The following is a 12,900-nucleotide window of genomic DNA, read 5'->3' as shown; positions in this document are numbered from 1 at the left end:
TCAAATATAGAAGTTCGTTTCCTGGGCAAGTCATCACCCTTTATAGTGAATTATTGTTTAAAGTTTACATTGACCATTCATCTCCTAGATTGGTTATGTGGACACCCATTTTCCACCAACCATGTCGAGCTCATTGGTGTCGATAAACTGCTTGAGCGTGATCGGTTGGTCTTCCACGTGGATTCTAGCAACCAACTTAAGTAGAGCACACATATTTCTCTATGACTACACGTCAGGTTGACACTCTATGGAACAAAAATATGTGCTCTCTAGCTTTATCATCTTCTTCGAGCAACTTCTGCCACCATCATTGCTTAGCAATCCATTCATGAACATTAGGGATACATGACTATAACATGCCAATAACTTCCAAAGACTCCAAACTACTTTGATACCACTTGTCATAGAGTCATCCTCAAAGGGCCCGTGCGACGCTCTTGATCTCTTTTGGGCCAACCATTACATCCTTTTTATTGATATTTGTATTTAATTATTGTCTTGTCATGAAGTCATTAGAGTGGTGATGTGTGTAAAATGCAACATATAAATTACATCAAATGAGGCATAAAACTAACCCTTTTTAAGTACTAATGTTGGAAAAAGAGTGTTTTTGTCTTCCTTTTGTATTTTCAGGATGAAATGAGCTCAAATACACAGAAGAAGCAAAAAGACAGCTAATTCTAGCATAAATACAAGAAAATGAACAAAAGTAGATTGCCCGAACCCTCAACGGCATCCTCCCAAGCAAAGAAGAGAAAACAGAAGACTGAACACGCCCCGTGCTCAGCCAGCACGGGGCCGTGCCCAAGAAGCAGCAGAAAAGACAAACCTGTAGAAGCTTCTATTGCCCACCACGGGGCCGTGTCCAGTGAGCACGGGGGCGTGACGAAAGTACAGCAGGCGCATTAATTGTAATTGCGAATTACAATTAATGAAGAGAGAGAGTGTCAGACGGGCACGGGGGCGTGTCCAGCGGACACGGGGCCGTGCCCAGCCTTCTGTTCAGCCTATAAATAGGAGTGCTTGGTTTCATTCCAACTCATCCCTTGGCACACCACCTCTCTCACACTTCATCCACCACCCACCACCACCATAACACCATCATCCACCACCATCATCCATTGTCCATCGTAGAGTGTGTGAGTCGTCTCGGAATCCAAGATTGATAGTAAGAGTTCTTGACAATCAAGGCCATGTTTGCCTAAGTCTCTTACATCACTTGGTGAAGACAAGTGTTTAGTATAATACTTTTTATTTTTAATCTTTTGCACTTTTTATGTGGTTTTGTATTAATGACTTTAATAACTAGTTACTTATGTTGAAGGTGATCTTTCCTTATCGTTTCTCCGTGGTGTCTTGGCATTATTTTACTGTCTATATAAAATAAAAGATTTTCACCATTCATATCTCCACGGTCTATATGGAGGTATGTTGGCTACCTGGTCGGGGGTTAAGGGAACGGTTTGGTAAGGGTCTTGCCCTTGTTCAGCGTTTAGAGGTCCTGCAAGGGACCTGGGTCAAATTTAGTAGGATCTCCTTCAATGCCCATAGGTATTGGATGGCGGGGGTCCAAACTCTTTGACCCCCTCATAAGTTAACTACTATGAATACTATAACCCGGCTATTTAGGACTGTATCCCTGCTGACTCAGACTACTTAGCCGAGGGTAACGTCACCGCCAAAAGCGGGGCCTACCATAATTTGCATTAATAACTTAATTCATTATCTTCCAATAATCCAACCCTTTAGGATTGTATCCTTGCTGACTCAAACTACTGGGTTGAGGGTAACGTCGCCTCCAAAAGAGGGGCCTACTACAATAACTAAGATAATCTCTTAAACAAGTGCAAAAGTGCGAAAATAATCAAAGGTTATACTAATACACGAGTCGGATCCAAGTGATTCATCTTGTCTATCTGTTTTTATTTTATTTTTATTTTTCAGCATTTAGTTAGTTTTTATTTTTCTAGTTTAAAAACCTTTTCTAACCTTTTTGATTTGATTAGACGTTGAGGATAAACCGGTACTAAAAGCTCGTGTGTCCTTGGACGACCTCGGTATCTTACCAACACTATACTACGTCCACGATGGGTGCACTTGCCCATATGTGTGTTTAGTGTTAGTAAATATCGTGTTTTATAAATTTAAAACTTGGCTAAAAGTGTAAAAAGGGCTTAAAAATATACATAAAAAATATATCACACTTCACGCACATCAAGTGGCATGTGGAAAGTGCAAGCATTTATATGTTGAAAGACTTTCTTTAATCGTTGAGACGACTCTTGGATTAGATGCCCAAGTAGCCAATGAACACAAACTGTTAGCATAATTAAGTAGATGCAATCATCAAAACACATTTGGCATGTCGCAATATGCTTCATAAACCAAAGTCCATATACAAAGTCTCTTTGTGCTTTAATATAACTTGGCGTTATACGCCAAGCTACTGACTCATATCCTTCACAAAAAAAAACAAGTTACAAATTTGAGTTTGTTGTCTTAATTATTAGAGTAAAGTACAAATTGCCTCCATGAGGTTTGGTCCAGATTTCCCTCTAACTCCCTCTCTTCCAATTTTTGCCCTCTGACTCCCCAACGTGGTTATTTCATTACCTGATGTCTCAAATGTTAGTCAATAGTTAGTTTTACTGTTAAATTTAGGGGTACATTTGTAATTTCACCCATGAAGCTTATTCACCACACCTTATACCTCTCATATATTATCCCTATAACCCTCTGACACCCTCAACTAACACACACCATAGATCATCTTCTTCCTTCTTATGCATTCACACCAGAGATCACTGGAGAAATGGAGTTTAATATCCAAATGCATAATGAATCGATCATAGGTATAGTTACACATTTCTATTTCACTTTCGTTGCACTGAAATCATGCCTTTGACACACAATCTAAGCTCTGTTTCACTGTTGTCGGTACAATGTAGCCAGATTGCACATGTCAGAGAGCCAGAACAACCACACAGTGGTGCGAGTGACGATTGTTTTGAGGTGGTTGAACGATTTGGCGTTCAATGTTTGTGTCGTCTTCCCGCTGTTACCACCAGATCACCGCCATCACCACCGTCGTAACCACTGCAATCTCATCACAACCACCACCCCCGGTATACCCTCAACACCACCATCACAAATCCCACTTCACGAAGACTAATGTGGTTGTGTTATGTTCTTTTGATTATGCTTAATTCAGGTACCCTGTTCATTTTGATTATGCTGAAGTATTAGGTTTGATATGTATAATTATGGTCAAGTATTGGTACAATGTGGTTTGTTTGCACTTTTCCTATGTATAATTATGCAACTCTGTTTCATCAGTTATGCATCTAGAATTTAGGTACATATAATTATGCAACTCTGTTTCACACTTTTCCTGGCGATTAATCATAGAATTTAGGATCAGTAACTATATCACCATGACAATTGCTATATTTTGTTCTCTATTGGTGAGGATCAATTGTTCTCTATAGCTATATCACTTGATCAGTAACTATGTTTTATGTTGAAAATGATGATCCTGATGTGGTTCAATGTGTGAATTGTTATGTTTTGTGTTCAGTGTGTGAATTGTTCTGTTCTGTGTGGTTCATGATTAGGTTTGTTGTTAACGGTGATATACATATATAGTAAGTTTGTACATATCCAGGTTTGTTGTTGATGATGTGTAAATTGTTATCTTCTGTGTTGATCTACATTGTGGATGATCTTAATGTTGAGATGTAAATTGTGACGATCCTGAATTCCTGATGTTGAAATGTACATTTTCTATTCATCTTGAAGGTATGTGGATCATTTGTAAATTATGAGACCGTCACCAGATTCATTTGTAAGTTAATCAGGTTTATCATGGTGCAGGTTAGTCGGTCCCACGCAGGCCCCACCTGTAAGTATGTGAGAGGAGGGGGATGAAAAAAGTAAATAGGGGGGTGTAGAAAGTAGCACCCGTCTACAATATATTATTCTAAGCCTATTACAGCATTAATTTCAATATCAACAGGACAACTATATCAGGCTATTCAATATTCATTTTATTTAAATATTATAGACTGTATTTTAGAATTATTACTTAATTAATATAACATTCAACGCCTAACCATCTTCTCTATCAAGTATCAACCATAAAAAGTAAAGGCAATCAAGGCACTAAATATAGAGATATGATATGCACAAAATTGAAGGTTTTCACCTACAAAAAGTTACACCATTTTTGACTTATTTTGTTGTTAAGTACCACTTCCAAATGGGGATTTCACCATGAAAAGAAAAACGTATATCACATTATATATGATTTTGTTGTACGATTCATTGTCACAATAAATATTTTCTTCAAAAGGGAAATCTTGATATCCAAACAACAAGAAGATTTTTGAATCTGATCAACGTAATACAAAATTTTAAAAACTATAATAACATTAGTTTTAGATTCATTATATCAAACTTTCTACTTGCTAACTTTCTTCATGTACAACAACACATCGAATTCATACAAGCAGTAATATTCATTACATCATTTGTAATGACCAAATTTAGAAAGCCTTTTTTCCTTTATCTTTAAGAACACCATAACGTTGAGTCATAATTCAACTACGCAACAAGGGGTTGTTCGTGCGTCGTAGCATTTAATAAATAAGTTAACGGCCCAGTTTTTTTTTTTTTTTCAAATTGGATGAGCCAAAACAGATGCACCGCTCTGCAATAAATAAGTTAAGTAATAATTATATAAATATACTCTATAACTAAATTAAGGAAAGACTGTCAGTATAAAAATATATATGTGTGTTTGTTATTATTATAAAAATCAACTACGTTATAAGAGTAATCTCGTATATAACATACATATCACAACAAAGACAATGGATAAGTTGATCATCTTCATTGTAGTTTGTACCATAGGTTCCAAGTTTAAAACTTGAGATGTATATTTATAGTTTTTAAAGTTTAATGCAACCCTAAAGTATTTGGTGTCAAAAGTAAGCTTCATCTTATTTCATCTCCATAAATTGTTTTCTTTTATCCCACAATGCTAAGGTAAGTAGTTTCTTACATTTCCACATCTATAAATTGGAAACCAACAAAATTCTTCAAGTTCATTAAACCCAACTCTCAAGATCCAATTCAACCACAAAGTTAAAAACACCGTCTAGTCCATCCATTAGCAGTCCAGCCAGTCCAGTCCGAGTTTAACACCATTCCCAACAACTCCCTAGTCCTTATAATTTTTTTGAAAGGTGTGAATTATTCGCGAATGTCGGGAGGTCTACCATACGTTGTCTTAACCGGATCCATGCTAGAGAGCCCCCTCGCACAATAGATCCCCAACTTAAACCCCTTAATGAGAAACCTCTATCATACAGACTCAAACTTGAGATCTGGAGGGAAAAACTCACACAAACCCCCCATAAGTGAAACTTAAATATCAGTGGCCACCACTAAAGCACTAGTGATGATTCCCTAGTCCTTACATAACCTTGAAACTTTTAAAGATATTATATACAAACCCACGTTACAAAACATATTACTACAATTTACAACAAACAACTTCATCCAAAAACCAAACATGTCTATTAGGCCATCCGTAGTCATAAAGCCCCTTGTGGGGCGTTATGCGACACGTGTCGTGCCACGTCACACAAGGGCTTTATGGGGCGTTATAACACTAGAGCCCGTAGTCATAAAGCCCCTACCCATCATTACCTATTTAATAATTTTCAACTTTATTAATTAATATAAAAAAAAATTGCTTGTTTCTGATTGGTGGAATTTTGGAAAGGAACAAGAGTAGCGGCGCCATCACCATCGCGCCTCCTCCATTTTTTCCAGCCATGGCGCCCTCCGTGGCGGTGTGCCGGCGCTATGCAGGCGCGAAGAGGCATACCGCCCCTCACATGCCGCCCCATAACACATACTCTTAGGTAACATGCAATGAGGTGGTGATAAGATTCTCCTTTTTCCCTCACCCCCTTTTCCCTCAAAACATAGACCCCACAACAAAACTCAAATCCCATAGTTAACTAACAATAGTAAACTAAACATACATACAAACAAACACACCCATTAATTGGGTCACAAATTCACCCCAAAGCATGCCCCTTTTTCCAATTATTATTAAAGTTTCCACACTCTACCCTTCACCTAATCTTCCTCTATTTCATTACTCACCCTAATCAACACACATGACCTCCAGCTCTCATAATTTTGTTTTACACTCAACCCACTTCCTCAAATCCCTCTAACCTCAAATCCCTTTAATATCTTCCTTCAATTCCACTTTTTGCACCCAATTCGAAATGGGTAATCGGTTTAGTTGCAAAACAAAGAGTACCCATAATAATGGGTCGAAGAGTAGCCGGAGATTTGCCGGTGGAAATCGGTCGCAGAGGAAGCTGCAGACCGATGAAGAGCTGCTGCATATGCAAGCTCTTTCGTTAGCAATTCAACATCATCAAGCGTCTCAACGGTTTGAAGGGTCCATGTCTCGTAGGATTGGATCCACTAGCTCTCGTCGCAAGAGTAATCCTGTTTCTGATCCGGTTTTGAATAATAGTACCCCCAAACAGCAGAAGCAGGTAAAAAAAAAATTGGTTTTTTTTTTTTTTTTTTTTGTGTGTGGGTGTGGTTTGGTTATTAAATGTGATTAGTTTGGTGAAAAGGTGTGAGGGGAAAAGTGAATTTGACATTTTTGATATGTTTAAGGGATTGAATAGGCTAAAAAGGGGTTTTCTTGATAATCATGTAGCCTTTTTTTGTAGCGTTGACTTTTTAGAGTTGACATTTTTTGTGTAGTGTTCTTGCTTTTGAACCAGGTTAGTTTATCTTTTAGGGAAAGTTAGATTTTTTGGCAATTTGTTTTCAAGATTTTGGTGAGAATTGGGATCATGTAGAACTTGTTGTTAATTTATTATCATGGTTTCTGTGAATGTACCATACTAGGTTCTTCTGTTGGATTTTGTAGAAATTTTGGTTTTATGGTAATTACTAATATCTTTTTCAAGCTTTTGGTGAAAATTGTTATGTATTGAGGGGGGGGGGGGGGGGGGATCACATAGAACTTGTTAATTTTTTTTTTTTTTATCTTGAATGTGCGATATTAAGTTATTCGATTGGATTTCGTAGCTCAGTTTTGATGTATGTTAATAGAAGTATGTGACTTTGCTTGAGTTCAAACTTCAAATTTAGTTATATTACTTTAGTAGTTTTTCGTTGTTTAATCGACACAAGGAATCAGAATATGCCAACCACTACACAATCAGTTATCTGATTATCATAACATAAACAATATAAAAACATTTTATTACATATTACATTATTAGTTTCACAACTGCAATTTATTGTTGTTTAACTCTCTAATCTAACATACTTTTAAATCACTTTATATTCAGTCACCGGAGTTCTTGGAAAATCTCGAGACCAAGAAAATTGTGTTGATACATGGCGAAGGATTCGGGGCATGGTGTTGGTACAAAACTATCGCTCTGTTAGAGGAATCGGGAATGATTCCCACCGCGTTAGATCTTACTGGATCCGGCATCGATTTGAAAGACACAAACCATGTCACTACACTTGAGGAATATTCAAAACCGCTAATCGATTATTTGCAAAACCTACCAGAAGATGATAAGGTAATAATATATTTTATACGCATACCTTTAGGGCCGTAAATGAACCGAATGTTCAGCGAACAATTCGTGAACTGTTAGGCGGGAAGTTTGTTTATGTTCGTTCGTTTAATAAATGAACAAACACTAACAAGAAATTTCGCTCGATAAGTTAAACAAACGAACATGCACGGAGGTTGCATTCATTCGTTTATGTTCATGAACGTTCGATAATATGTTCATTTATGTTCGTTTGTATTTATTCATTTAAAGGTTTTGTTATGTTATATTTTTATTTTATTGGTTTTAAGGTTTTAAAAATTTGAAACCATAGTTATACTGTACGCCTCTGCCAACATCCCTCATCTGACAATTTCAATTTCGGCTTGACAAACTTCTTAACTTTTGTGTTAATTATGTTTATGATAATTCTGTCAACTATGTTCGGATAGTTATGTTAAGTACTTACTTATTTTTGGTGGATTCTTTGTAATCTTCCTGATGAAAAAATGCAGAGTTTATATTAAAATGTATATATAACATTCGATTGTCTTGTGTTCATTTATGTTCGTGAACATTTTTTTGTGTTCGTTTGCATTCGTTTACGTTCAATAAGTGTTCATGAACATGTTAATCTTCCTATACTAATAAATGAATTTTTTTTTGGTCACGTGTCACTTCCTGGTGTTTTCTCACCTTATTTTCCTATTTATCTCTCATATTAAATAATAATAATAATTTTAAACAAAATATTAGATAAGAATACATATGTGTTTTTCTATAAATAATTTTAAACAAAATTAAGATAAGGATAAATGTTTGTTTTTATTATGATCATATTAAATAATAATAATAATAATAATAATAATAATAATAATAATAATAATTTTAAACAAAAAAAATTAGATAAGAATATTTACGTTTGTTTTTATTATAATATTAAATAATAATAATAATAATAAACAAAAAATAGATAAGAATAAATATTTGTTTTTCTATAATTAATTTTAAACAAAAATTTAGATATTATGAATAGATATATATACTTTGGAGTTCGGTGAATGAAATTACGGTAAATTAGGAATCAAAGGTTCCCGTTTGATATATACTTAATAATTGTATTATTGTCTTTTTTCACTAGAATTAAATAATTATTCTAGGTCGGGCATATGCTTCTATCAAATTGTAAGTGTTTTTAGATGCATTGCTATAATGGTTTGGAATTTTCATTTTTAAAAGATAAATCTTGACGACTGTTTGTGTTATCATATGACATTATATTTTATTCAACACGTGCAATATACGAGTTTTTTTTTAAAGATATATTTTTATTTTTATTTATTATATAAAATTATATATATACAAGCAGTGTAATACACAGGGTTCTAGCCTAGTATTCTTAATGAACGAACACGAACAAGAAATCTCGTTCGGTAAGCATTCGTGAACCGTTCATGAACATGTTAATTCCTTAATGAACAAACACGAACACGGCTTTGTTCGTGTTCGTTCAATTCGTTTACAACCCTACTTACCTCCATCGTAATCACAAGATTGTTTTTTGCTTATTTATTTGGTTTTGTAATGTTAAATTTTGTATTATTTGTGTGAATATTGTAGGTAATCTTAGTAGGACATAGTAGTGGTGGTGCTTGTGTTTCTTACGCGTTGGAGCATTTTCAACAAAAGATTTCAAAAGCGATATTTTTATGCGGCACTATGGTATCTGATGGACAAAAGCCCTATGATGTGTTTGCTGAGCAGGTATGTGTATAAGTCTATTATGAACACAATGTAAATTGTATTTTACTTCTTTAACATTGATTCGGTGACATTATTAAACTATTAAAGTATGTCATATTGGAATTTGGAAATACTGAGCCTATTATTCCTGTGTTGCAGTTGATGTAGACTTTGACTTTAAAGGTCAAACAAGCTACTTTTTGCATACAAATATGATATGAATTTTATTAGACATCCGTTTGTGCTCCTGCTTCTCGAAGCGGGGTCCACATATGGTTTTTGTTATAGTTAGTGAGATGGGAGGTTAAATTGGGTAACGGGTCAGACGGATTGAGTGAGTCGCAACAAGTCACTTTCAGTATGGGTCAAAATGAGTCGGTGGGTCGTCTCGCCTCGCAAACACCTTTATTATATTTTTATAATAATTAATGCTCAAACACGAATAAATAAATCTTTGTATAAAACTATAAATATTGATTAAGAAACTGTATTATGCACTAAACTTACACTTTGGTGTACTTTCAAGTTTCAACCCATTTGATAATTTGACTTATTTGACCCGTTCCCTTTTTAGCACGTTTGTGTATTATTTTGGCTTATTTGACCGGTTTGTGAGTAAACGTAACTCAAATATAACACTTTCATAAGTTAATTTAGTCAAAATTGCCACTTCTAGATTTTGTTCTAGTAGATTAAAAATTGGTTTGGTTTAATATGAAAATTTGTTAATTTGACCTCAAAAGTCAAAATTTATGTTTTTTCCCTTGAGTCTCTGTTTGCATGTTTAATTGTTCTAACAAGAAAACATCCTTTTACAGTTGGGATCTGCGGAACTCTTTATGAAGGAATCAAAGTTTTTAATACACGGAAACGGGAAAGACAATCCTCCAACTGGATTCATGTTTGAAAAGCAACAAATGCGTGGATTATATTTCAATCAATCTCCCGCAAAGGTATATTTATACTCTAGACGTGCTTATTTTTCTGTGTTGTTCATGTGAGTTTGTAAATATAAAAAAATCTCACAGAAACTGATAAAGATTTGAAATATAAGCATTGGTGAAATGCATTAAGATGATTTTTGAAAAATATATTAATATAATTAAATCAAGAGAACTATACACAATCTTGAAATACCTGATCAAATGAATGGTATTTTGCCTGTTTATTAAGAAATTGTTTGCTTTAATTTTTAGTATATACCAAACACAAAGAGTAAATTACACGGTTTGCACTTTGTGACGCATTTAGTCCCTAGCTTTTTCCAAAAGTACATGGATGGTCCCTGTGGTTTGCACTTTGTAACACATTTAGTCCCTAAAGTAACTTGGACTTGCTAAAACCTTTAGATTTGTTGGTTGGGGACTAAACATGTTACAAAGTGTGTTGGTGCATTTATGTCTATCGTCTCCGTCAATTCAGATCGTAGCAGAAACAGTTTAATTCTAGACATTATATTGTAATAATTAGAGAAAAGGCAAGGTGGCATTTATGTAATTAATGAGATCTTTCATTAAGCCCCTTGGCCTATAAATAGAGGAGTTAGGTGTTAGTTTAAGAACTTTTGCCATTTTGAAGACTTGGAGATCTAGAGGTTAGAGAGAGAAAGTCTAGAGAGAGAAAGTGCTCCAAGGTGATTCACGGTGCTTTGTAATTGTCGTACGATCAATAGAATCACGTTTATAGTACGGTCTTGTGTTCGGTCACGTTCGTGTACGGATTCCGCACGTCACACGTTCGGTTTGCAATCGTTTCGGAGTCGAAAACCGGTCCTACAAAGTGCAAACCACATAGACCTTCTATGTACTTTTGGAAAGCTAGGGACCAAATCCAAAATTCTGGTAAACCATAGGTAAACCATAGGGACCATCCGTGTACTTCACTCAAACATAAACGATCAATCTGAAAAGAAGCGGATGAAGATGTGACGACGTAATATATGGATTTGTGAGACCCATTGTATAAAGCAATATACAAAATGTTGACCTTTTCTTGTCATATATGGTTGACTTATTGCAGGATATAGCTCTAGCTATGGTTTCCATGAGGCCCATCCCACTCGGGCCCATAATGCAAAACCTCTCATTATCCAAAGAAAAATACGGAACGGGCCGAAGATTCTACATCCAAACACTAGAAGATCACGCGCTGTCACCAGATATTCAAGAAAAACTCGTGAGAGAAAATCCACCCGAAGGCGTTTTTAAGATCAAAGGTAGCGATCATTGCCCGTTCTTCTCAAAACCGCAATCATTACACAAAATTCTGCTTGAGATTGCTCAAATCGCGTAGCGAAATGGACTTGGTTTGAATCAATACTTGCAAGGGTCATAGAAATTGAGATGTTTTGTTTTTTATATTTTGATTATTATGAAATGTTTCTTTTTTGAGTTGTACAAGTTGTTTATTTGTTCATAGTTGCCTGTTACAAAGCACATTGATATAGCATCTCGGTTTCGTTATAATTATTACACTTCAAGTATATTTAGAATTTGAGTATAGTGTTTTAGAATTATAGAGCTATATCAAAGCTCGAGTTTGAACCATGTTAAGATCATAAAGTTAATTAAATTCGACGGGAGATGATCGTGCAAGAATAGTGGATTTCCGGTATTTGCAAGTGCAGTAGCATACTCTTGAGCACGACTTAGATAAGCATGATCTGTTTTATCCCCTTTCATTTTGATCTTTAAAAGTTATGTCAGGAGTGTATTTTTTAGGTATGTTATGCCTTGAACGTGTGAGGAGACTTCAGAGGTCGTGGAGACAATGAACATGTGCATCCTTAGGAATCCATGTGTAATAATTGGGATTGTCTTTTGGTGCAACATGTGCATCGTAACCCGACTCAATTCGCACTGCCAAATCGGTTTCAACATGACCGAAACCTCCGATATGTAAACCCGTTCCCTCTCTCATCACCCAAACCGGTTTGAGCCAAAGTGGTTTCAACCTGACCCAAGAAGTTAGAGCCGTCTCCGAAAATCACAAAATAATAATAATAATAATAACTGACCCTGTGCGAGATAAAAAATTTGGCCATATTCGTAAATCTCCATACATTCAAATCCAGTCAAATTGACAAATTGGGCCACAAAATCACAAATCCAAAATTCTGAAAAGGCCCAAAAACGTTTTTGGTTCATAAATCCAGACTCTTTTAGTATTTTTTTTTTGTTAAAAACATACAGATTTTTTTAGATATATCTATACATATAAAATTAACATTTTTCCGGGCCCTATTTCTATTTGGGCCCAGAGCGGTTGTCCACCCCGTACTTGGGCCTTGCAAGAAGTAATTGCTTTAAATATCGGTTTATGACCCAAGCCGGTTTCAACATGACGGAAACGGTTTGAATAGATTATATTCCAAGCCGAACCGGTTTCTACGCAAACCGGATTTTGACCAAATATGACCAACCCGGTTCAGTTTATAATCCAAACCAGTTTCTATAAGAAGAAAAAAACCCCGATTTGCCCACCTCATTTATAAGGTCAAAATGGAGTATGACTATAGTTCGTGTGCAATAATAGTTAATGGGCC

The 12,900-nt window shown here is 35.5% G+C and overlaps 1 protein-coding gene across 1 annotated transcript; it reads left to right on the top strand.

The window, feature by feature from the left end:
- The first annotated feature begins 6,078 nt into the window (after window positions 1–6,078).
- Window positions 6,079–11,838, top strand: LOC110912731 (putative methylesterase 12, chloroplastic). Its single transcript, XM_022157532.2, has 5 exons — window positions 6,079–6,584; window positions 7,398–7,637; window positions 9,234–9,377; window positions 10,175–10,309; window positions 11,376–11,838. The coding sequence occupies exons 1-5, from the start codon at window positions 6,306–6,308 to the stop codon at window positions 11,646–11,648; spliced, it is 1,071 nt and encodes a 356-aa protein (XP_022013224.1). The 5' UTR covers window positions 6,079–6,305; the 3' UTR covers window positions 11,649–11,838.
- The last annotated feature ends 1,062 nt before the right edge of the window (window positions 11,839–12,900 follow it).

The sequence above is a fragment of the Helianthus annuus genome, chromosome 2, assembly GCF_002127325.2.
Source record: "Helianthus annuus cultivar XRQ/B chromosome 2, HanXRQr2.0-SUNRISE, whole genome shotgun sequence".
NCBI lineage: Eukaryota > Viridiplantae > Streptophyta > Magnoliopsida > Asterales > Asteraceae > Helianthus > Helianthus annuus.
Note: the sequence above shows the minus strand (reverse complement) of the source record. Positions and strands in the feature narration are given on the sequence as shown.